At 31.2% G+C, this 27,769-nt stretch overlaps 1 protein-coding gene across 2 annotated transcripts in view; it reads left to right on the forward strand.

Moving 5' to 3' along the window:
* The window catches only part of LOC126834691 (zwei Ig domain protein zig-8-like), a 204,065-nt gene extending 179,289 nt beyond the window's left edge, over positions 1-24,776 (forward strand). Inside the window, exons 3-7 of one of the 2 annotated variants that reach the window (XM_050566797.1) lie at positions 16,417-16,630; positions 17,187-17,258; positions 20,275-20,402; positions 21,977-22,145; positions 22,225-24,776. In XM_050566797.1, the coding sequence (XP_050422754.1) occupies positions 16,417-16,630; positions 17,187-17,258; positions 20,275-20,402; positions 21,977-22,145; positions 22,225-22,343 (702 nt within the window). In that variant the 3' untranslated portion in view covers positions 22,344-24,776. The remainder of the gene's footprint in view (positions 1-16,416; positions 16,631-17,186; positions 17,259-20,274; positions 20,403-21,976; positions 22,146-22,224) is intronic. The other variant, XM_050566798.1, reaches the window with a different exon arrangement.
* Positions 24,777-27,769: the final 2,993 nt, after the last annotated feature.

The raw sequence follows: 27,769 nt of genomic DNA on the forward strand, positions 1-27,769 counted from the left end.
TTTTGTTATTAAATTATGAGCACAAATCACAATATGTTATGTTAAACCGAAATTACTATATGTTCACGCAATTAATTTTGTACTGTACTTCCACGCTTAATTACTTGTATGAAGGTTTTTTTTTATTCGGGAAAAATACTTACAAACAATTTTAGTCAGAAGAGTAACTGTATACATAAAAATTGAAAAAGTAATTATCATGAATGCATCATATACTGTACAAAAAACATAATATAAAGTCATTTCCAACTGTACTTTACTAGAATTTATATTGTTTACACTCAGATAGTCTTATCAACGAAATGGCTTTCAGAAGTTTTGCATGAATACAACCGAAAGTCGCGAACATAACAATTGTCCAAGAACTTCCGCAGTTTAATTAAGATTAAGAACTCTTATACTTGTAACTTGGGTTATTCTGTTCGCCCATCAAATATACATTGGGCATTCCGGCTTTTGTAATTTCTGACTAAAGATAACAATCTTTTGAAGCTTGTTCATATAATATTTTTCATAGTCATGTAATTTTTTTTCTTTTTTTTTTTTAACATATTAATCGTTACTTATCGCTGTACAAATAAAATTCAAAAATTATCCTTTTGCAATTGCCACGTCTCAAATTATATTTATTTATCGTATAAAAATATATCATATGAAAAATGTTGGTACACATTTAATGTATAGCGGTATGCTAAACTCATGTAGGATTACAGTTAATATGTATTGTTATGTTCAGTGTCGCCAGTGTGTTATTGTTTTATGAACAATGGACGATACGGTCAAAACAAAAAATGAAATAATAACGAATATCGATTTCACCATAAGTCCTCGGTTTCTGTCAAGCCCACTGAAGTGTGGTCATAAAATTTAGTGAGCTGGTGACTACACAAAAACTCTTAGCTCATACAAATATTATTGAAGAAAGATAAAATCGATCAAGTGGATAGCGAATTTTGTTATCTTAATAACTATTGTCCTCGGTCGTTATAAAAAAAAAACGCTTTCCAATAGACTCGTGACACTCAATATAATCGAATTTTAAATTTAAATTTAAATTGTTTATTTTCGTTTTTCAGTAACGGAAAAAAATGCTACCAGAAAATATTGTATTTTTACAAGTCTTGTTCAAATTAATTATACTATATCGTTTGTTACAAACGGCTGATGCTAAAAGATGATTGCTAAGGAAAACCATTAAAATTTTACCCCTCGGCTTATAAGAGTATCTCATAGAGTGTCAGTTCCTTCTCGTGTCACCAAATGTAATTAATAATAATCGATTTACTACCATTTTGTAGTTTCCAGTTTCACGAACATTTTATAATTAACTTACTGCCGTTGAGTATAAGTTTTGAACAAAACTTGCTATATTTTAGATCAGCACGCAGATCTGCTTTTGTGCCGTCAATAATAAGTAGATAAGTATATTAACATCCCAAGAGAATGGATATTAGCGAATGTTGTATGGGAGGTCACCGGTCGGGTTCAAAGCCATATTAGGGAGCAGTAAACATAAATTTCCAAAAAATCTTCCTGTAACCCCTTTCGGGAAAAGACCCTAAATCTTACAAACCTTTCCATAACCTACATAGCCAAAGTTATGATCACGTACAGAACGTAATCTCGTTTGGTACAAACTGTGTCGACTTTTACAGTGAACTAAACCATAGTAAAAATATCACTTTGTTATATTTATAGTATTTTAAAATCCTAAAGCTTTTTTTCTACTGTCTAGAATAATGTAACACGCAATTCCCGGAAAGTAATAAAAAAATATTACTACACGCAGCTATTTTGACATTTTATTAGGCAACACTTGACATTAAGGCAGAAGTTTATTTTTATATGAAATCTATAAAAAAAATGTATACAATGTTTTTGGATACTAAAATACCTGGTTGGATTATCATTCAAAATAAAATACACTACTGGGCAGGTAACAAACCTTTGTATTAGTGTGTGGGTAATTATGCCACTTTGGTTTGGAAATCGACCGACAACAAAAGACCTTTTTATTTAAATCTGTTAGTTCGTTTTGCACGACCGCGCTTCACTTTATCTGGTTTATTTCCCTGTTAGTGCTGAAACGACAAACCTATGTGAATTGAATTATAATTGACATTTTTTAAAAGTGCCTTCATTAAACGTGGGTAATTTGTTGTGTTGATATATACGCATCAAAACAAATACTAGTGCTTATAATAAACACAATATCTTAAATAAATAAAATCAACCACCATAAGTTTATATATTTTTTCAAACGTTTTACAATAATATTTTATTTCTTCGAAGAAAATAATGCAATATTAGTATTCCTTTTTTTGCAGGACTTTTAATACTATAGTTTATTTTGTATGATACAATATATATCTTTACGTCATTTAAATAATATAATGTTATTATATTAGCTTCGATGCAAAGCGAGAAGGTATTGGTTTTACTCTGATGTGTGTTTTTTTTTTTATCTGTATACACTGTAACTTTTTTAATACTGGACCAATTCCTTCGAGTAGCAATTCTATTAATCGCAATTTCATCTAGTCAAAAACAAAAAAAAAACCGTACGAGTTTTTAAGTTAGAACTTTTACTGGCTATAGTTTCGAGAAAAGGAGTCGGATCGAGTTGAAATGTATAAGAAATAATTATTTGGTATGCCCGCACACGTCAGTTGTGTCAAACTTAAACTATACCCATTTCCCACCCCCCTAGGGGGGGTACAAGTTTTTTTGTTTTTCGGGGTTTTTAGCGGTAATTTTAAAACTTTTGGGTTGAAAATTTGCCAGTAGTTGGAACTCATATGTACCCATAACATATTAAACGGGAAAAAAATTCGGCACAACAGTTTTTTTTTAATTGTGTTAAACTATTTTATTACTATGTACTATTACTATTAAGATAAATTTTAATAATAATTAAGTCATAAATGATAATACTTTATTTTATGGCTAGATCAAATCTCGTGAACATTTAACATCATGATACTGCTCCTATGCTATTATTAAAAAAACACAATTTTTAAAATCTCCATAAAAGGTTATTGTTAAATAACAGTCAACAGCCGACCGCTAGTGGCTATACACGTTAGTAATATTTAACTAATAAGTAATATATGTAGGTAAAATTTATTGTTTTCTCCATCACAGTACCAGTATACGATTTATTTTAATTTAAATGTAAGAAAATCGATTTTTCTTTAGAAAATAACAAGAAATTAATATACAGGGTGAGGCAGTAAAACGGCGATTTTCTAATGTATTTAAATGGTAAAACCCGTTTCACTATCCCACCCTTTACATTTTAAGGATCTATGAATAGGTTTTTTTAGTTGCATTTTATTTTGTACATTGTCAATCTAGTAAAATAGAAGTATAATATAGCTTTGAAATAATATAATCTATGAAGTATAAATAGTTTGGGTGAGATTGCTTTAATGGAAGTATATAATACATAAATATTAATTTTATTGAGAATAAGCGATTATAATTTAAACTATGGAGTACAAACGATTGGAACATGAATCGTCGACCATTCCAACAAAATATAACAAGACATTGTATATGTGTTATTTGGTCCACTAAGTTTTTGCAAAAAAAAAAAAACCAGTACAGTGGGGTCGGTGCATAGTGGGGACGGAACATAGTTGGGTCGGGGCATATTGGGGACGGGGAGGTCACAGGTTTACAGGAATTTTTAAATCTGAAAGTGATAAAATCACTTTCGAAAAAACGCTTCGATGCAAATCGGTAGTTAGTATTTTCAAGCCAGTACAGTCCAAACCAAGCACAGTATAAACCAGCAAAGTTAGAAAGTTTTAAACGAAGGTTCTGTATTTACAAATGAGCATCAAAACGTTTATTTGAAAGCGATTTTATTCAATTTTATCACTTTTATTTATAATAATTCTTGTAGACCTGTGACCTCTCCGTTTCCTCATTGCTTTGATTACATTATGCCAATACTCTACTGTACTAGTCCTCCCGGATAAAATCACTTTCAAATTAACGCTTTGATGCTCATTTGTAAATACAGAACCTTCGTTTAAAACTTTCTAACTTTGCTGGTTTATACTGTGCTTGGTTTGGACTGTACTGGCTTGAAAATACTAACTACCGATTTGCATCGAAGCGTTTTTTCGAAAGTGATTTTATCACTTTCAGATTTAAAAATTCCTGTAAACCTGTGACCTCCCCGTCTCCAATATGCCCCGACCCAACTATGTTCCGTCCCCACTATGCACCGACCCCACTGTACTGGTTTTTATTAACAATGTTGTTATTTTGGCACTTATAAAACAAAATTCTATTGTGGTGTTTACACTCTGACAATAACAGTTAACACATCATTTTTATTTTGGTGTTAAATCCATCTTTCGTACTTTTTAAAAGTATAAGATAACTAACTATATAAATAATAATTAAAGTTTAAATTAGATTCATAACTTTGGTAACACCGGAATCATCACACTTTTTTAATTATGAATCATTTCGTTGCATATTTTAGTCTTGGTAAGACCACGCAAAATTACTTTATAGTTGTTTCCTCGTTGTGTCACACACTAAAGCTAAGTTATTACTTAAGCCACTATTGGATTTATGTAACCTAGTTCATAGTTAGTAAGACGTGGCTATGTGGCTTAGGCACTAGACGACGAAATTATTCTTAATGAAAACTTTAACATAAAGCAACCGTTAATTTTGAGTTATAGCGATGAAATTCTTCTGTTTTTTTAATACAAATTACCAGCAAAATATAACACATACACATTATACATAATATGTGAGCATTGTTTATAAGTATCAGTATGGGTTACACAACAAACTATATATTTATTTATGATAATTTCTATACTTTGAGTTCGACTTAAAAGAAAATAAACAGTTGAATGTTCACATCATTTGAATAATGTTTTTATGGTAAATCCTTCTTAAGTATAAAGTTATTTCTAACGCCTTATACAAACTATATTTTTATTTATTATCAGTAGCAAAAACTTGCATAAATTATTTAAGAATTAAACAGTTTTATAAGTTATAAAATAATTAATAATCTTTTAATTATAATGCGTAACTAATAACAGTAAACACAGAAATTTAGAAACATACACATTTTCCTAATTGTATTTGTTTGCCGTTTTCAAATAATTCATGTCAAGCTATTAATTATACCTAATATTTAGAAAAAATGATTGAAATATGTATCTGTTCTTAATATTTAATTTGTTTAGCTAAAACAATATGTCATTAAAACATGATAAAAAATATCGTGTCACTAATTATAAAAAATTATAGTTGTTCAATGAAATGTTATAAAAAAAAATGTATATATTTAATTGCTGTGTAGGGAAAATATTTTGATAATTATTAGAAAACATTTTTTTTAAATATTATGTTTGAATTATTTCATTGTGGAGAATAGTGGAGAAATAAAAACTGTTTTTTTCGAGCCCATTGAAAGGAGTTTAAAATTAAACATTTTTTTTAACCTCTATTGTTTGACGTTATATATTGAGAAAATGAGTAGAAGAGCGACGGTGTTCGAAGACAATATTTGTGTATTTTTTTTTTTAATCTTATAAATAAGATCCGTTTTATCATTTAATATGGAAAGCGAAAGAAATAATATTCAATGAGGATGAGCGACGAGATAATATAAAAATATATTATGTACTATATGAACCGGAGAACCCTGTATTGGAATGCATTTGCGTCGCCGACGCCTCTGCCGGATTAACGGTGTGAAGTGAAGAATAAGAACTTGGTTCCGTTCAATTATTTTTGTCTCGGTTCATCAGACTGTATTTTAAATCGTGGACGACGGAACTTATAGATTAGTATTTGCATTCAAAATCCAAAGTCGGCACAATAAATAACATTTTTTCAATAAACAAAAAAAATGTAACACAAATAAAATCGTCGTAGACACTAAACATGTTATCATGGTACACACATTTTTTTTTTATCATGAAAACTAAATAGACCTATATTCTATTTTTATTTGGTATTTTTTTTTCTGTGTTTTAACTGTAGACATCAACTGACAATTAACGCATCGTACGGCTAAATCCGAACAAGGATCGATGACAATGTACACATAACAACAAATAAAATTAACTGAAAACAAACAATTTGTTATTCTGTTGTACGCCATTGTTTGGCTAAACCGAACGTTTCGATTCAATTAAATAATGCAAATCATCCGACCAAAAAGATTTAGTTACATAATTCGTATGCACATAATACTGGAATTTAAAACTCGGTTTATTGTTTATTATTATTCCAGCGGTGTTCTTTTATTTAACATACTGTGGAAAACATATGTAGGATATGTACAAAAAAAAAGTAACCAAGTACTCGGCAAACATATTTCATTTAAGTCGTGGTATTATTATTCTTATTGCTGTTACCACAGCTTACTTAAAGTTCACCGTATATTCATGTTCACTGTTGTATAATATATAAGTAATGTACTTTTCTTCCTAACAAAGTTCAAAGAACATAATGATATATTTAATTCTAACAAGTTTTAAGTAATAAATTGTACACAATACATTAATGCGGAGCATTTAAATAAAAAAAAACATGCAAAACTCTCTAAAAGATGTAGCATAATAAAATTATGTGACATGTATACAATATACCTAAAGTGTTTTATGGCCACCTTTATATATATATTTTTTCATTTTTTGCCGAAACTTTTTTCTAAACTTTATCAAACAAAGGTCAAACTTAGTTCGATTTATACTTAAACCATGTTTCTTCGGGTACAATGACAACTTCTGCCCTTGTGCTTGTTTGATGTTCAAGGAAATTTATAGAAAATATTGTATACATCAATACAAATGATAAGTAATTTTTTACAAAAATCCATTGGATCGTTTCCAATCATTTTTTTGAAATTCAGACAATATAATCAATTTAGGACACGTTTTTTTTTTTTTTTGAAAAATGTACAATTAAACTTTATCACAAAAAAAAATAAGTTGTTGAAAATCCCTTTACAACAGATGTAGATATGCCGTTTTCGTGTTTAAGTGCACTACAACGTATACGTTTAATAACATGTATATAATACTAATAGTATGCCGTTCTTGTTGCTGCTTGCGTCCCATTCCCATACATATGCAAAGGATATATTTATATACGTATATATGTACATGATAAATGTGAAGGCTTATTCATCATCGATTGCCAAATAATATACGTCCTAATCGCTAATTGAAATTTCACTGGTGTAGTTGAACGCCGCTTTACAGTTTACTAATTACTATAGTGGAGTATCCGAGTGCATGCATACACTATTCGGTAGCGAATTATTATTCTCGACAACGAATCGATATTCAAACCACAAACCGTTAGGATACACCGTTTTGGTTAACTCATAAAATAGGCACGACTCGAATAGAACAATGTAAAACAATGTTACACTAAAATTAAAAAGAAGTCAAATAATTGGAAGAGAGCACACGTTGGAGTGGTGGTCGCAACAAATCTGTCAATTTAATTCAAATAGAATCATATTATATAGTTTGGCTTGTTTTTTTTAATGAACTGTATGCCCCCCCCCCCCCACTGGTCGTATGCTTTAAATTATTCCTTGCACAGAAATTGCAATTTGCCCCTTTCACTACAACAAGATGGATTACGTTATTTTTATTTATTTTAGTTTGTCCAAAAATGTTATCTGCTTTTCCCGTCTTCCTCTAAGCATTGTAATATCTTATGTCACTCTTTTTAACTCGTAAAATAATAAAAAATATAATATAATATACTTTATGAAATATGACTAAAGTATATTATAATATTATACAGACTAGAGTTTTGATGGTAAATTGTATACTTATTTTTAGATTGGGGCGAATACCTAGGATACAAATCCATGCAATGTACCTTACACGAGACAATCATTTGTATACTAAAATGTAGTAAAATAAAACGTCTCCGAGGCTTTTAAGTTGATTCCTATATTTTTTTTAGAGATTTCCTAGTTTTGCGTAGACATAATGTTTTTATGGTGAATACACACAATTATGTTACATTTAAAAACACCATCACTTCCAATTTTCGTATCGAAAACAAAATAGTGTTTATAATAATAAAATATACTTATAAAACAGCTAATCACGAGTTTATTAAAAAAACTATTACGCTAAGATAATTTATTTCATAACAACTCTTTCGAATTCACAATTAGTTTACTATAAAATATTATTTTAAAAACCTATTTATTTAAATTGCAATACATGTTTGTACGTTTGTGTGCTTACCCATTATTCACCCCACCCCTCTTTTTTTAAATGCAATCTATATTTGTACATGAATATGACTTTATCGCGTTAAACAGAAATAAATTTAATACATCAAATTGTAATTATGATAAGGTAAATACGAAAGGACGATCTTATGTGCGAGTTTACATATTACTTTTTAGCCATCAAGTGCTTACACGAGTGCGTTGATGCCCAGAATATTTAATAATAACGTAACTTTTACAATATACACGTGGCTAATGTAAACTCCGTTTTATCTGTATGTGTTGATTTTCATAGAAGAGTACGTTTATTCATATATTATAAATAACCCAACGCTATTTACTTGCGCAGTCAGGTATATGCCATTAAACTCGGCGGTGGTTAAAATAAATATTTCACCACCTAATAAAATTATATGATATCCGTTGCATATAGGTATATGTAGGTTTAACGTAGTAAAAAAAAAACTAAAAACAATGTACTAACATCGCTGAAAGTTTTTATTTTTTTAATTAATCAAACGGTATTTAATAATAATTTCGACGGTTTTTTTTTTGTTAAATTTTTTATCATTATTTTGCTTCATAAACTTTGTCTGCATTCATATTCATATATTTATGTGCGTGTGTGTATTGTAGTATTGTTTTGTCCCTCGAGGTTAAGGCTTTATTGCGGCCGGGGTGGCGCGCAAACCGACTATAATGTTAAAACGACCTCACACATATTTTACAGGGATGGTTATTATCGCGTGGATGAAAAAAGTGACCGTTTGCGGTGTGGGGAGTCGACCACCGGGAGAAACAGAGATAAGAGGAGCGAACGAATAAAAAAATATAGTACTTATTAAAAAAAAAAAAAAAAATTAAAAAAGAGGTCATCATACACCAACGGGTAAGGCAAGCGCGGATATTAACCGAAATATTGCACTTCCTATCCTTGTTACAATTAAAACAAAAAAATAATAACTTTTATAATTCAACTAAACAAACAATTGTTAAAACTTAAATACATACTGTATTTAGCAAAAAATGTATGGAAATATTATTGTTTTACAACATGTTTTGACAGAAAATCAAATACTAGCACTATTGTTTTATAAAGTATTATCAAAATCTCAAACTTGTAATAAAATAGAAAACATACTTTTCTAAATTGTCGCATGGGAACGAGTGATAATTAGTAATAGTTGTAGGTGTTATAGCAGAAAATAGAAATACGGGGAATTTAAAAAGAACACTAACAGGTTTCGCCTATTAAAAGTATGAAAACCCTTTGAATAGATTTATCTTATTCAATATTTACTTAGGAATGACTCTGTTGACAATTAGAACCATCGGCGCAGTACGGAGATGGGGCCAGTGATGTTTAGGCCATTCAAATTTTCACCAGGTTCCAAAATAAAAACAGCAACAAAAATGGCGAACATTCCAAGTGAGACTTACTTTCGATTCGCGACAACATGAAGGGTTTTAAAGGATCTGAACTTTTCTTGTTTTATTTTAATGGATTTCCGCCTAAATTATACTGATGCTATATTGTCAATCATCAATCGGAAAATCGCTGATGACATATTATCTCTGGTAGATAAATGCGCGCCGCTTGTAAGCCCCTGTGGAATCATCGAACACGGTATATGACATCAAATATGTAACTAGCGAATAAATGACAAATGAACCGGAACAGCATAAAATCCCATACACGCGCCATCGTATAGGACTCGGCGTTATTTTTGGTTTTTTTAATTTTTTTTTAACAAAATATATACGAATTGTTTTTTCATCATTACATCCAGTTATGTTCGTCATGATTTGACAAAATGACGACCGTACAATAATTGCATTATGTCCGCACTCCGGTAGGATTTTTCACTGCTCTTTTCGCGTCATGCACGTAATGCCCGTCCAGCCGAGATCTAATTCCCAAAAACAATGTACAAGTTTGGCTTGTGGAATTCATTAAAAGAAACAAAAAAAAAAAACGTGGCTTCGTTGACATCTTTGGTAACACACATTTTTCAAAGCATCAACTATAAGTAGATTATTTTTTTTCCGGTGCACGCGCATCGCATAACGTCTGGAATTCATTTTACTGTATACTATTATATTATAGTGTACAGTGTAAACGAACACACGCGAGCACACGGTACATATAGGGTACACTGTGTATGCGCTCAGGTGTTGAGAGGCATCCGTCGTCTCGAAACCCGGCCATGATAAATGTAACCCAAGTGTAATTTGGTTCAAGTATGGGGGAGGGGAGGAGCGAGGGGTGTGGAAGGCCATTTGTTGTGTTCGCCGTACCGATTTGATGTTGATTTGAAAAAGCGTTTGCCGTCACAATTGATGGAGTGCCCGGTCCATCGTACAACCGAGGAGAATATACATACATAATAATATGAGAGTTCGCGCCAGCCTTCGACTAAACCGTATTACACGGTAGTCTAAAGGAAAACTATTATCTTATGTATATATTTTTTTTTTACCGTCCAGTCTGCCGCGCTTAACTATAACGAGTAATGTTGCAGTCAACAGACGGTCAAGTGTTTGATTATTAATGTTTCCTAACCAAGCCGAATAGTTATTGAACATTAAAGATTGCTCAATTCACATAAGGCGGGAATTTATTATATACACATAAATTTACTTAAAAAAATAATATAAAACATATGTTTATGTTCACAAAACTGAGAACAGATATTTTTTGATTTAACAAAATCTTTTTTTGTACATAATATATTTAAAAAATAATAACTTGACATGACGATATAAAACCTAGCGGGGAGGGAGTTGATACTACACAAATAAATATTATAGAATAACGACACACAAATAAAGTTTGTATTGATCCAGAAGGTAACCGCCCTGCCAACTGGACGCTATATAACGTAACAAAAACTTAATTTAACAACAATAATTTGTCTAATGGGTAATATAAAGATGTGTAAATGAGTTATAACTTTAAAACTATGTTTGATTATGTTAAACTGAGTATTTCATTTTGATTCAATATTATTTAAGATTATATTTAGTGTGAAGGACCGGAGAGTCAAAATTACATGCGAAATATAAATCTGTCAAATCAATATTATAGTCGTACACCTAGTCGGATCTCAAGTCGAAACGACAAAATGTTGCCGTCACAGCGCATCCGTTTTGTATGCCTACGTTGAAAAAACTGAATGATGATGGAAAGCAATAAAGTTTGATTAGGAAATAAAAACATTACGAGTTTCATAAGTCATAAACTTCGACCAATAGCATTTCCGAGAAAAACTACACAATGTCGTTATGTTATATTATTACAACTTTCGTAGAATCATCTGATTGTTGCAAATACAAAAAAAAAACGTTACTAAGTATAGTAATTTTGAACTAGTTCATAATCATCGTGTAAAACAAATAATATATTTTTTAACTTTTCCAAAATTCCCCTAACGCACACTTGTACTATTATTGCATAACCGACGCGCCGTCAAGGATATACCAGTTATTTGAACTGTTAAAAAATCTCTGCACGCGTTAGTATTGTTTGTCTATCCTTCAGTGTTTTATTATTGTACAGATAAAGTTATATAGTATAAGTAAAATTGGTTTAATGCAAACACAGCCAAAATACGAATATTAAATTACAAAAATTGATGTTGTATTTTATGTATTCCAATAAATAATTGGCGCTCAGAATTGCTTTACCGAAGAGTAGTAACAATGTTCACATTTTACGAATTAGCGGGATACCTTTGGGACATAATATACTGTTTGTGCTATGTATAGTTACTTTTAAATTCCACTGCTACCACGCCAATGCCACGCAACACATTTTAGAACAGAGTCAATCTTGTATAATATAATAATAAATAATACAAACGTCGATTTTATTTTGTATTTGAAACTTTAATGACAATTTAATGTGTTTATTTTCAATAAATTGCAGTCGCTTTGTGTTGAACAAAGATTGCGACCAGTCGAAAATGTGCATCAGGGGCTAAATACATTTTTCCAATGGAGCATTGCCGTAATAACTTTAGTTTTTAAAGTCGCACATTGTTACTGCACATACACTGACATAATTTATATCTGTGTATACGCAAAGCTAGCCAAGTGATTTAGATGAAAGTTTTCCAATTCTCCTTAACCTCATGCCAAAGGGAGCAAAATATTCTCGCCGAATAATAAATTTAACGATTTCACTACTCCAAAACTCGACCCCGTTACACAGAACAATGTTTAGGGCCGAGCGCAGCTAATGGATTTCTATGTGATAAAACAGTTTTTACTTGGAAAATTTATTTGTTTTTTTTTTTTTTAATAAATAGCCGAAAACAGTGGATAAAAATATGGGATACGAAAAGTATCGTATTACTAAAAGTGTTTACATAATAAAAATAAAAAAGTACCCCTATATAAATTACACTGATGTACCTAACTGAATTGGAAGAAATCTAAAACCATATATATAAAATATTATGCTGTTTAAACGGGGCATATGATTCGGATAACGAAGTTATGAGAGAGAAAAAATAAAATATGTTATTGTGATGGCGGAGAACATGGTATAGATCTCGAAATAAATTGCTAAAACGTGAAATGCAGGAAAAATATTGTCAGACGTGGTGATCGCTTAATACGACGAAAGGTTTTGTAGACTATTCTAGTCGATCTCATATCGAAATAGGAAAGAATGCGAAATAGAAAATGAAAGATTTTGTGTATGACACAAAAATATAATTGTACTTGTTGTAGTGAATCAAATTCCATAATAAAATTGTCTTCACGGTCCATATAAAATAAACCAGTTGGTAGTAACTAGTAATATAATATGACAATAAGTCCATCTAAAAGTCTGGAGTATCTCTTCTTAAATAACTATGGATTAATATCTTAAATAAATTACTTTAGTAAAAACGTTTAAGTTAAATAAATAAATAATTGTTTTTATAAGAGCTTTGTGCCCAATTACACATAAAATAATTGCTCCCCACATTTTATAATGTACTTAAATATTCCTAATATTTAAGTATAGCATACAGTTGCTTTATTTAAATCACACTGTCATAGATTAACTAAATTTTATTATACATTACTCGGTAATATACTGTAGAAATAAAAATAAAATGACCATTATTTCGAATGGCGTTAGATTATACGGGTTAATCTTTTAAACCGGCACAATTAGATGTACAGTAATTATTTTGAACATCATAATAGATCTATATTAAACACAGACATCCAAATACCCGAAAAACTATGCGGGTAGTTATGAAATGGCACAGATTGTAGGCCTGATATAAATTTTTTTTTATAAATTTAACGGTCCTAAAAAAAATGCATTTATTACTCCATAATGGTGTTTCAGCGTCTAATTATTTTTTGCTCCAAGTCAGTAAATGAATATTCGTTATTTTTGTTCCTACACACTTTTATATGACTTAACTTATGAATGATAATGTACATTAATCATAGTACTATTCCGCTCTCGTGCTTATGTATTTATATGATGGTAGTTTTTTCCCCTAACACCCTGTCATAAATTATCTTTAATACTTAAGTTGACGTTTTAAACTAGAACAATGGACATGACATATTATTATACTTTGTTTTGCAATATTTATTACTACAATCAATTAATTATTATTATGCGATTTACAATCATTTACGAAGTACAATTATTAATCGTTATATGGTTTTTTTTTAATTTATGGTTCAATTATATTAGTTTTTGAAAATAATTTTATGACAATAAGCTAATGCCTTCAAACACATAGCATTTCAGTTGTAATTTACCTTTAAACATTTCCAACTTAATCTTGACGATTATTTTTTTTCAACAATATTTTAATAATATTTCATTGTAAAACGGTAATACTTTTTCGTACATTTTCAAAACATCAAATAAGTACTATAATATTTTACGTCTAACATCAAACAACAATTTAGACAATTTTGTGAAAATTACTATGTGAAATAAAAAAGGTCGAAATGTTCGTGTATTAATGCGGTCGTAAAAAAACATACATCACGTGTAATATATATATAGGTATCACTCTGTTTTATTATATTTTTCGTTTTTCATAACGTTTATTCGACACACGATTCGAACCGTTTGGAACAACAACGATTTTGATTGTTTCAAAACTTGTACGTGCCGCTCGCTTTGCTCTGTATCATCTAAGTCGGCCCACGCTTTTCGGATCACAATACTTACATCACCAATGCGCGGAGCTCAATGTAAATCTCATTACAGTATAAAATATAAGCCACACCTGCTTCGACGAAACGTCGCACACACGCAAAAAAAGTTATCAAATGTTTTGTTATTTGTTTATTTTTATTTTTTTTTTTTTTTGTTCGGTAGAAGAACAAATGATTATACCACACAAAGCTTCGCCGTTTTCCATTGGTTTTACCGTGAACGGTGCGCGTTGGCGGTGGCTGTTGTCAGAGACTTATAATAGTGTTATTCCACAATTGTCTGCCGCCGCTACAGATGTGACAGTTTTTTTTTTTTTCGTCCGGGACCGTCAAATAGAGGGCGAAATACTTTAATAATAAAACACCCGGACGCAATAGGCAATTCGTAAGCACCTGTAAATATAAAATACAACATACAAACGTGCGACGGTAACTCGGTTATATTCCGATGAATACGTGGCGTTATACATTTGCTGCTGTACCCGTTGTTGTAGGAGATAACCGGCGATGTTCAAAAATCTGTACAATATGCAAATTCTGTACCGAACACACGCACACGGCTATTCAACGAAATCCTTTATATCCCTGCTGAATGTATATATTTTACATACATACATTGTCTAAGTCGTGGCGAGTCACTTGAAACTTGTTCTTGGAAACTTTCTTCCCCGAGAACATAATATGAACTACGGCGCGCAAAACTATTGAAAAGTTCACTAGAAAGTAATAAATCAAAATACAAACGCAAAAATAACACTAATGCGTAACAAATGCGCACAAAAACAATATGATAATATAATGAGACTACATACAGCCTATTGCCGGGTACAGAAGGGAAAGATAAATAATTAAGCTGCGTCGCTAGTACACTGCGAACTTTGTAAATACTTTACACTGTAAAAGTATTTCGAAATATAATGAACATTATGAATCAGAATTAATTTGTGTAAAATATAAAATATCACAAAAATAGAATAATCGTATCATAAGTTACTTTCTAAATATTTATAACTAACTTATTTATACATAACTATTTTGGTAAATCACCAAATTAATGACGTTTACTTTTTTAATTAAAACAAATTATCTCTTAAAAATAAGTGAAGACTACCTTCCATCACATAAATTTTCACCGTACGCACAAACCCATTCACCCATGCAATTAGGGTAACCACATAAACAACCTTGTAAAGTTTACACCATAACAATCATAATTCAAATAAATATAAAGTAGATATTTGAAGCCGGTATTTTCAAAATATAACATCTGTAACAACCAAACAGTTAAAATAGTCCAAATCGCTGAACTCGAGTGTCGAGTAAAATGTATTCCTGTATTCAAAAACGTTATTCGAACGGTCGCTTTTTATCAAATTGAATTTTAAAATTGATCAGTGCGCGTCAGACTTTTACAGTCAAAAAAGCGAATAACACTGAATTAGTTTTCCAACTCAGAGTCGCCCCCCTCGTCTTATCTTTGTATCGTCTTTATCGTCGCAGGACTTGAAACCGGAACGCAATCTTATCCTTCCGCCGTCAGTGCCACTTAGATATTTCCCTCTTATACTTTGTATTCGAAATGTATTTTATATTATGCAGCTTTACATTATTAACACCGGCGCACATTCCACCGTAGTGTACTACGGTATCGATAATTATTATCGTTAGCGGCGAGGACAAAGAGTTCAATTGGGGTTTTTGTCTTTTCACTTGTGCCCAAAAACCACATAATACTATAACAGTTATACTGAAGATGAAATATTTTTCAACGACGCTTTAATCCGTGTATATTTAATTTAAGGATTGTCATCAGTTTTTTTTTTGGTGGGGGGGGGGCAGGAAGAGGCGAGAGCATTGCCATAATTATTATATTCGTTCGCGTACAGTTGAAATTATTTGCATTTTTTTTTTTTTTTTATTCTTAACGCCAGATTTGTTTTAAAAAATAAAACAATAATTTCGTCGTTTTCTCTTCGCAGGTATCGTGGATACGACACAGGGACATACACATACTCACGGTGGGTGCTTACACGTACACCAGTGACCAGCGGTTCCAGGCTATCCACCACAGGTCGCACTCCGACCAATGGACGTTGCACATCAAGTGGGCCCAAAAAAGAGACGCCGGCATTTACGAGTGTCAAGTGAGCACACAACCGGTGCGCAGTATATTCGTCACTCTCAGCGTTGTCGGTAGGTCTTATTGTCAAGTTTCGTTCCACTTAAACAACACCGTGCCCGGACTGGGCACCTCTCCCGGATTCGCCGATGATGAACGGCTTTATACCGCTCCGGAATCCTGATTATTTGCTAAATTTTGATAATGCCAAACCCAAATACTTGAACATTTATCTAGAGATCCAACGTCTTATATTAAAGATTTTAGATTGTGGGATTTATACAAATCTTATACGCCTAGGCTTTATGGGACGTATGCTGGCCTGAAATAGTAAACTGAAACCCTCTCAGTCCGGGCCGGGTCATCGCCCCATGGCTTAAATGTAAACAAGATTTTTTGCTATCGAGATATTAATCCGCTTATAGCAAACAAAAATATAAAACGGAAGATATCATTTTACTACCAGATTACCGCGTTTAATACCTAACTGTTTAGTATTTCCCCAAACCACGTACACATTTAAGCCATGGACAATGAACAAAAAAAAAAATATTTCAATAAAATTATAACCTTTATATTGTGTAAAAAAAAAAAAGCCATTCTGTATAATTGAAATCGAAATCGTTACAGATTCTTCGCCGCCTTTTGACAACAATGACAATTTGTTAGATATGATGATAGGAGACGGCGACACTGCAGAAGGTTTTTATCAAAATTGCACACTTTTTTTCGAGTGAAACGTTCTGTGCTTAAAACGACTAATTTTTAAATCAATAATACAATTTCCGATAAACGAATGAAACAAATATTTATTGACTTTTTAAACGTGTTCGCAGACTAATGACTAATCGTAACTAGCTTCGGTTTTGTGTTTCAATAACATAATGACTTTATGAATCATATAACAGTTATAACCAAGCATAGCTTCTGATTTATTAACATAAATTTATAATTACATTTCAATGACCTACATTGTATATGTATATAGTAGCTGTAATGAATTTTCCATTTTAGTTTTAGTTGTGTCAGGTAGTCTAATAACTTTCTCATTGCTCACCAACTATAAACAACCGGTATCAAACAAAATGACTAATACACCTTTCCCCTCGAGGGATGCTTCACATTTAGTTGACAAATTTTGTTTTTGATTTCAAGTTCCGCCGGGTAAAACGTTGAACGCGTTACCGCTAATGCAACATAATACAAGATTTACACATTATCCGATTACGCAGTTATTTCCTAGACAAATAGTTTATGTTTTGACAAAAATAATAATGATTCAAAATAGATAAAGATTTTAAGAAAGAACAGTTCCTAATGGTAGCCAAATTATATGTGTATCACAAATAAAATGTAAATACCATTAAAACATATTAAATCCCTTTAGTTTAATATTTTTGAGTCCACTGATCTTGAAATTTAAAACACATTAGTTTTTCCGCTCCTGTGAACTCAAGAAAGAAACCCGACCGTAAAATAATTACAATACGCTTAAATAAAACTTTACCGTCTGTTAATAATTTTTCATAGTTGATACTCTACGGTCTTTATGATTTTATGGAATATACATTAGGAGCTGTTTCATAACATTTTGCTCACTCATATTCGAGTGAAGTATTTATATCAATATACAAAATATTATGCAGAGTGCTCATTATATAGAATGTGTTATTATTACTGTACCAAAAACTGTCGTTTTGTTCGTCTGAAAATTAAAATAATTCCATTCCCGTAACTTGTATAATATACTTAATTCGAAAAACAATTCCTTTGATAAATATCGCCGAATAATCTCGTTGTACTATGTTCTTTAATTATATCGAAAAAGCGTACAGTTTTGTTGTCAGAGATGTTTAAACAGCAACGAGAGAACAATACGAGCACCTGTGAGCTTTTGAAACGGATGTTTTTGTAAGACTTAACCCGAGGTGCGCGCATGTATGTGTTTATTCCGGTTTTCAGCAGCGATCCCTTTTCAGCTCTTGGGGTGCTTTCAGAGCGGCTCTTCGACTAATTAGTAGGTCTTTCCCACTTACCGGTCCGTGATTTATGAATACCGGCATTGCATCCCAAATTAACGTTTGGAGTGTTCGCATAAAATCTGCCCAGCGCCACAATTGCCTAACGCTTTGGATTTTCAATTGGTTTGTACAACGTATTGAAACCGAAATAACCATTACTACACATACTTTTATACGGATGTAGTATAGACATGACCTCTATTTATAAGCACTGCTCGGTTCGTTGGGTGTAAATCAAACGATTCTAAGCTAGTTTCAAGTCACGGGTAAATGTAAAATTTAAAAAAATCATAATGATGTCTTATCAATTAAAAAATGTTCATACAATTGTTTAATATATAATATTGTAGTTTGACTGGCGTGCGGGTTAGACAAAATTTGAGCCAACGACTTACAAAATGTATACAAAATGACCAGAACATGAAAGTTTTCGGTAAAAGTGAAATATTATAACTTGACCTTGTTAGACATTTTATGAAATCTTAAGCTCTTTCTCATGCCACATACTATGTTTGCAACATAACGTCGACGTTGAACTGAAAATGGCATAAGTTCATTAACTACATTTTTAAACTCCGTATGTGTTATTATTAATTTGTAGTATTTGCAATTTGAAAATATTCTCGTTACTTGTATAGAGATCACGGCGGATGGTTATTGAGTACTCGTACCCGTACTTTTACTTTTCGTTTATTATTTGATAGTAGAACTTAAGCTATGAAAAGTCTGTGTTTGCCCAAAGTATAAACAAAGAAACGAATATTTGCACACCGACATAGACATGTACGAAAAGATTTTAAATGTTTACCCTACCCTTTTGTTTACTTACACAATAACTAGCATACACTCCACAATGGTATGTCCTTAAGTGAATGAATTAGCTTCGAGTCACGTTTTTCGTTTATCCGTTTATCTTTGTTAAGCATAATGTGTTTCAAAATAACTAAGTTAAATAGCGCTAAAAACAATAAAATATTATTAAACCGGTCAACAATAACTACCTGTAATAATTTTATTATAAAGTTATATCGGAGAGTCATAACTGCAAATAAACTGCAAAACGCTTTTAAAACATAGAAGTAGTAACCAACATAATATCATAAACCCAATTACATTCTATTAAGACTTTTTTTTATTAACTTAAAATATTCAACTTACTCTATACGATCTAAATTGAACTCATAGATATAATCATTGAAAATATATTTTTTCGGTCTAACTACAAAATACATAGTTCATACTTAATATTATAATAGATTTTCATTATAGAATAATTGTTTTTACAAGTAAACAACCTAAGTAATACAATAAATTGGCCATTGATAATTAAACAACCTGTATAATATTATCCATTAAATAAATATTTTGTATGAATAGTTGTAATACGATTTGATAACATGTATTAATTCTACACATTACACCGAGTAAGTATTCATAATAACTTTTAATGAAAACCTTTTCTGGGTATGGATGTCCACGTGGTAATATATACCATGGTTATATTTAAGAAAACATTAAGGCACTTCGATTAAACATTAGCCGAAAGTATTCTCTAAAAAATACTAAATTTTCAGAACCCCTTTCATATCTCATTACCTACTCGTACATAATTCTAATATATACAGTGTATATTATACACTGATGCGAGAGCTTTGTATTTTGACTTAAGTACATACAACGGTATTATAATGTTTCAGTGCCGTCAGCTTCCATATCCGGAGGCCCTGACATACACGTGAACGAAGGAAGCACCATAAATTTGACGTGCGTTGTCAAGTTTAGCCCGGAACCGCCGGCATACATTTTCTGGTACCATTACGACGAAGTAAGTCCAAACAAAAAATCATAAATAAATTATTATGATAATATAGGATCTGACAATATGTAGTACTATAATGATTTTACAACAATGGTATTATTATTACTAGCGAAAGTAAGACTCAATGAATAAAAAATTGTCACTATACAAATTAATAATACGTTCATATAATATTCACCAAGTCAGTAATGTCTGAAATTATTATTTTAAAAAAATCGTTTTTTTTTTATTGCTTTGCTCTTACAAACAGTTCAAAACGAGTTCATAACATTCGCAATATGATTTTAAAGTATCATTTTGATTTTTTTGGGTTGTATAGAAACAAATTACTACGTTCATAGCCTAAAGTCTACACTAAAACAATAGGTTTTAAATATTGAGTAGAAAAGAATATCGATATGTATATTATAGCTAATGTTAGAAAAACTTTTTGGTTTTCCAACTGGATATCAAAAGCTTAGCCTCGTAAGTGTTTTTAATCTAGATATCTAGATTGGTTAAAAACTCAGCAAAAACATCGGAGGGGAAAGACTGTCGTATCATCGCAAAAACAATAAATTCGTGACTTCTCGTGGAAACTATGAGAGCGAACTTCCACGAAGTACTATATTGAAAATAACATCAGGCAATCCGGTAGAACGTTTCGTATTAAGGACAACCCAATAAGCTGCTCTTAATGTATTCAATATTCTCTAAAGCTATTGTTGATATTATTGTATACGAAGCTATAAAGTTTTCTTCTTTGAAAACTTTTTAACAAAATTTACTGCCGTATCACATGACTCGTGCTAAAGTTATCTCATACATAACGACTTCGCATTGATTCGCATTTAATGGAAATCAAATGTAATTTATATTATTGTTTTCGACATAGATTTTCGCAAATATAAAAGATAATAAAATGTATTGTGTACTATACTTTATGTAGCTTAACGTTAGTATTTTACAAATTACAATTTTTCCGTAAATAATCAATAACATTTAATTAAAGACGATATCTATATTACCGTGTATTGCCTAATATTTATGTATTTTTGTTAGTAATTTACACGCGGAATCCCTATGGAAGTTATTAAAAATATTACTCAATTGGATAATCTGAACTTTTCACGGTTTATTCGTGTCATATTAACCTGGTTAAATTGATTGGTTCAATGTACTCGGATGTAAATCCGTTATAGCCATATTCATTCAGCGGTATTCTCTGGAGAGGCACTTTTCTGCAATACTTTTTCATTGACATGATTTCAATCCCAAACTGGTAAACTGTGTGTGTTTCATTAAATTCTGGTCTCGACTATCGGCCGCACATTGAAAACTATTTTGTTTCTACGTTTATAAGAGTTTAACGGGGTGTTTTTTTAGTTGCCAGTACTCTATTAACTTAAACTCAAAACTAATTTAGGCTTGTCCAAGCAACGTGAGAGACACCGTATTTTTTTATAAAAGATGAATACGTTTTCCGTAGAGGCCCGGTAAGATATGCAGTGTCCCGTCTAATTGTACACTTCTATGTAATGCCTCAGTATGTTTCGTTATGCGTTAGTCCGTTTTTTTTTTATTATGTTCGTCGATTTCAGGTAATCAGCTACGACTCGAGTCGCGGAGGCGTGAGCGTTGTAACAGAAAAAGGAGACGTTACGGTCAGTTATCTGCTCATACAGGACGCCGTGCAATCCGACTCCGGCAAATACTCGTGCACGCCGTCCAACGCCGACGTTTCCAGCGTGGTCGTTCACGTGTTAAACGGTACTTAAGCCCCCCCCTTCTCAAAAAAAAAAAAAAATGTTTATATTGCTCTAATAACACACACCGGTTTTGTTTACAGGCGAGAGTCCGGCCGCCATGCAGACCGGATCGGCCGGCTTGTCCAACAGCTCCATCACAATACTGTGCGTTATGATCCTCAGCTGGACGTTCACCCGTACCGACGATCAACTCAGATAATAATGCTCCGTCGAACGAGTTCCTATAATATATATATATATATTCTATACATAACAATATGTTATAAATAATTATAATTAAAAAAAAAACAACGTCGATGTACAAAAAAAAAAAAAATTATTAGTTATCATTGTCTTACAACGGGACGGCCGTAAAGAGTATTAATCGATTATACAGTATAAGACCATATATACATTATATACCTATATGTTTTTTTTAACCGTCAAAGAAATCGGACCTCGCGGTCCAAGATTAGATTGGTCAACGCCGGCGTTGTTGCCTAACTGTTGTCGTTTTTGTTAATGTATATACAAGTGTGTGTGTGTGTGTATTATAAATGGGTCGTGCGTTATTTGTATGTGTGTGTGCAGTAAGACGTGTAGGACTACAAGAAAAAATAATAAATGTTGTGGCCAAAGTCGGGAAACACGAAGCCTCGCTCATCGCATAAGCTTATGCGATTTTCCGGCCGAATGCCCGAGTTCGAAAGCCTTCGATCGTGTAGTTTATATTGTATTTTTATTTTCATATTTAATTTTTCCACCGACCGTTGACCGCAATGACCTCGATTGTTCCCAATTCTGTTTAAAGTCGTCGAGTTTCATTCTCTGTCCGTCGTCGATAGTGGCAATGGTGGATTGTGATTGGACGGGGATGTGAAAGGGATAGAATTAAAAAAAAATGTAAAGTTGTGCCGCGGTCCGGGTGTAAATTAAATTAACAACAATAGATGTTATGGCGATCAAAAACCGAGTTTGTATCGAATACAATAATAATAATAATAATATTATCATTATTAAATTAGGACTTCGGTGCCGTAAAACGCCTATAGCGCTCAATGATAATTGTATTACATTGGTCAGTATTGACAATTATTATTATCAATACAAATTAACCACCCCGTTGATCGGATAATACATTATTCGAATTCCCGCTTTAGCTGCAAACGCCATGATTAATGGTGCCCAGACAGAGTTGTACAGAATGATTAATAATAATAATAACGATAACACTGATAATAATATACAATCCTATTACACGGAACGTCATGATTAGCTTTTGTTTTGTACAAACCGTTGTTTACACAATGACGTGTCGAGTTAGCTGTTAATCCGCACTTAGACAGTTGTTAAACGGATTTAGGTTGCATTGGAGTTCATTTTTCACCGATGGAAATAAAGGGATGTGATAAAATATTATCTACTAAAATAAAAATAAAAACGGACATTTTCTGGACCAACAGCAATAAATTACCAATGATACCCGGCGAGACCGTTAATTGAATTAAATAAAATATTATGTTGATTAAAAAACGCATTCAACCGTATCGGCTTTTAGTAAAATGTATGTATTGCATTTTCAATCGAATCGAACTTAATTTCAAAGCAAACGATTTCTTATGATTGAATATAATTACACACACTTTTGAACGTGTAGCTGTTATTTTTTTTTTATCAAAAGAGAAATACATTGGTACTTTACTTCACTTTACGCTCGTGTACGTCTCCTTGTTTAACTCTTAAATGTAAATAAGACTTTTCGTCATGTTCTCCGTAAATCGTATTACAAAATTATAGCTTTACTTATGGATAAAAACTTGAAGTTTTTTTTTTTGGATTTCTTGGATATGGTATTTACTTAAAGAGTCGGTAACGAGGGAGTGATATTTTTTTTTAAACGAGTGTTCTTATTTCCCAAAGGAATTACATTATTTCTTTGGCCGGTATATCTATTTTGAATAAGCCGCGAAAATTGCACTCGAGTTATCTCGCTCAACAAGGATATTAAAACGCGTTGTGTCATAAATAATGATGCTTCCCTGACCGCTTTTTTTTTTTATCTCGTCCCTTAGTTCAAAACGTAATAATGAGTTTGTTATAAGCAAAATTCAAACGATTATATTAAAACGATTTTCATAATTTTTTTTTTCACTTTATCAAATCCGATAATGTTACGTTTTTACAGTTATCTCGACAACGAGTAGTCAACAATTTGCACTCTGTACTTACACAATTGTCAATATATTGCCAGTTATTTATTTAACCAATAACAACTTAATAAAATAAAACGTTTGTGCTATGATTTAAATGTTAGGTTCAGCAATAGACAGAACTGTCCGAGCGACTTCATCGGTTAGGCTGAATGCAAATATTATTGTCTTTTATTATATTTTACCCGGTTGACTTAACGATTTGACTATACACTTGTCTAAATATAATTATTCCCACCAGTTGAGCATAGAAATAAAGTACCTACAGTTTAACAATACCTAGATCATTATGTTTAAACGTGTAGCCCTAATAGTGAGAACTGTCATAAATAAAATGTTAAAACAATATTATATTCAATAACACTTGTATGCTACATCTATATATGAAGTTATCATTATTATAATAATGTTTATAAATACCGTTGTAACTAATATTGTTTTCGTTTCGATATTTTATATCATTATAATAATATGTTATAATATTATATTGTTTTGTTACTAATATATAATATAATACTAATAAAAGTATTTTATAAGCGTTCGCTGTATAACATCTATTTATTATATCTAAATACTCGTATAAAATATAGCTGTAAATATTTATAAATAAAAAAATTCTGTAATTGTTTCCATGTACCATTAAATAAACGATATTTTACGTTATATTGTACTAATATAGTATGATATTTATTATTATTCAGTGTCTAATAATAAATTATCATATTGTTATTTAAGAATAATAAACATTTTTAAAATTAAGAAATTTAGATATTAAATTATGTATCGCACTTCCGCTTAAAAAGTGACACAACTGGAAAAATGCTATTTTCCATGAGAGTCATTTAAAAAGTACAACAAAATGTGAAAAAATGTAATACCAAAAGTGACGTGCGCCATCTATCGGTGAAACATAACAATAGACTCATGACGTTTTTACACAATAATGATATGCTATTTATTTAAAATAACCTCGAAAATCATATTTTTTGAGTTGTGTCACTTTTAAAGCGGGGGTGCGATATATTATTATAGTTACTGTTGCGTACACGCATTTTGATAACCACTATTACTTTATATAAATTATAATAAACACGGTTATGCAATTATATATATTGTAAATAAAACAAATTGTACATATAAATTATTAATAAAGGCAACAATTTTTTGTTTATTTCACGTTTTTTTTTTTATTTAACATATTATTCGAATACAAAATATACTTAAATAAATATGTGAACGATTAATTTTAAGAAAATCTACTACATGAAAAATTATATAAAAATTGTGTGATTGTAAAAAAAAAATTGTTCTTCGATGAAGAAATTAATATAACTAAAACGCGCAAAGTTTTTTAACTATTTTTCCTTAAACGGATTAAAAGCGGTCGGTATTTTCAACATTTAAGACCAAAAAACCTGAAAAAATTACACCTAGTTAGTATGGCCAGAGTCAAATTCCATAATAATATTTGCGTTTATCGGCCTCTTTTCTATGTTATTGTGAGAATCGATTTTTGATATTTCAATCAAAATTTTGTTGAAATCCTATTTAAATTTCACACAATTTTAGTCACAAAATTCACTCCATTGTCTTTTTTAAGTAAATGAAACAGTTATTTAAAAATCGACTTCCACAAAAACCTGGAAAACAAGCCGATGAGCTCAATCATTTTTACAGAATTAAGAATCTGATCATTCTAATTAGGCGTAATTTTTTCAGGCTTTTGGGTCTAAATTGATTTCTTGTAGTAACAAAATGGCTTTAATCGTAGAACAAAATTGTATAAGTTATAAATAATACCCCGAAGCTTTATTTTACTATTTAGTATTATTCGTATTATACCGTCTGTTTACAAAGGTTTACACTATTTTTCTATACTAATATTCGTTAGTGATAAGCGTTTATATTTTTGCTGAAGTTGTCTAAAATGTTGGCGACACTATAAAAAATAAAATGTTATTATATTATGTAATTAGTTGGCTTTTGATGTTGAGATCAAATATTTGTAAAAGAGAAACCGAAAAATATAGAGCTATACTAATTTTTTTTCTAATTATTAAACTTGATTAATAATCTAATTATTTTAACTGAAAACGGATTTAAACCTTAAATTACCGGCGTTTGATCAATGTCTTCTTTTAAATTAGCAGAAAGCATATGAAACAAGAGCACATACCGTAGAAACTTGATAGTGGCATTTTGTTTATGTTGGATAAACTTCTAAATGGCACCGATAAGTTATCAAATAGAATTAGTAAATATCATCAGGCCGCAGATAATTCGACAGAATCCAGCAAGGATTTCGACGGTTAACGGATTTACTGACATACTTTTAGCAAACAATAGACCAAAAGTACAATTGTTTCCGTAAACTGAACCACTACCGACAAACAGGACAATCTATTATTAAGGGACTCTGCTAAACAATCGAAAATAGTGGAAATTACATAGGTCACAAAAACCACGATCGGCTCCATCTGCTACTATACCAGCCGGCGGACACGACTTTAAACAATGTTTGAAGTACTGTTTAGTTCTAACTTGTTACCGATTAAATTGTTGTTTTCCAACAATATAATATAGGTAACCTTTGGTCGGTCGCGAACAAATAACACTACATGGCAGCTGTTTAAAATAGGCCACGGGCAATCATCCAGGAAATGGAACGCCAAATACCCGAATACAAATCATTCATCAACATACTATAGAGTGTATTGGACTGCTATTATCTCTTAACCGATTGAAAAAATGTTATAACCGACTAATTCGGTTTTTTTTTTTCAAACACAATAATTAATATTCTAGCATTTCGTAAATTAGTACAACAGCACGTTAGAAGCATACACTGTAACCTCAACAGTAATTTAATCAAACTAAACTTGTAAGTGGCGTTGAATCGGAACGGATGAGCTGGTGTGTTTGTCAAGTTGACATTTTAATGTTCAATTAGGAGCCGTTCAAAACCGTGTTTAACAGTATGGCGACGTGTAACACTTGTTCGAAACGCGCTACTAAGCTTTTTAAATAACCGAACACGATCGTGTCACAACGCTAATGTTCCTTTGGAAGTATCCGGCTGCGTACGTCCAATTCCCTAGGCAAACATAATATACATTATATATGTATTAAACGAGTTTTACTAAATTATTGTTAATTTAAAAAGCTAATTAAATATACACGTATTCATATTTTAACATTTTTAAGTTGATAGAGCAACTGCTTTAACTGTTTAAAAAGATAAAAATTTGAATAGGTATTGTCTAATATTTTACTATAAATTAAATAAAAATGTTTTCAAAAAAAAAAAAAAAACACTACAAAATTGAAATTAGTAAACTAATGTAGGATGTTAAAAAAATCGCCGGGTATAATATATTTTGACAAAATACTTTTTGTTTTTTTATCGTCGACCAAGTAAAACATAAAAAAAACGATA

Source organism: Adelges cooleyi, unplaced genomic scaffold, assembly GCF_023614345.1.
Source record: "Adelges cooleyi isolate 19-005CV unplaced genomic scaffold, UGA_ACOO_1.1 ACOO_flye_CR_arks_rails_tigmint_CR_PRNA_21, whole genome shotgun sequence".
NCBI classification, from domain to species: Eukaryota; Metazoa; Arthropoda; class Insecta; order Hemiptera; family Adelgidae; genus Adelges; species Adelges cooleyi.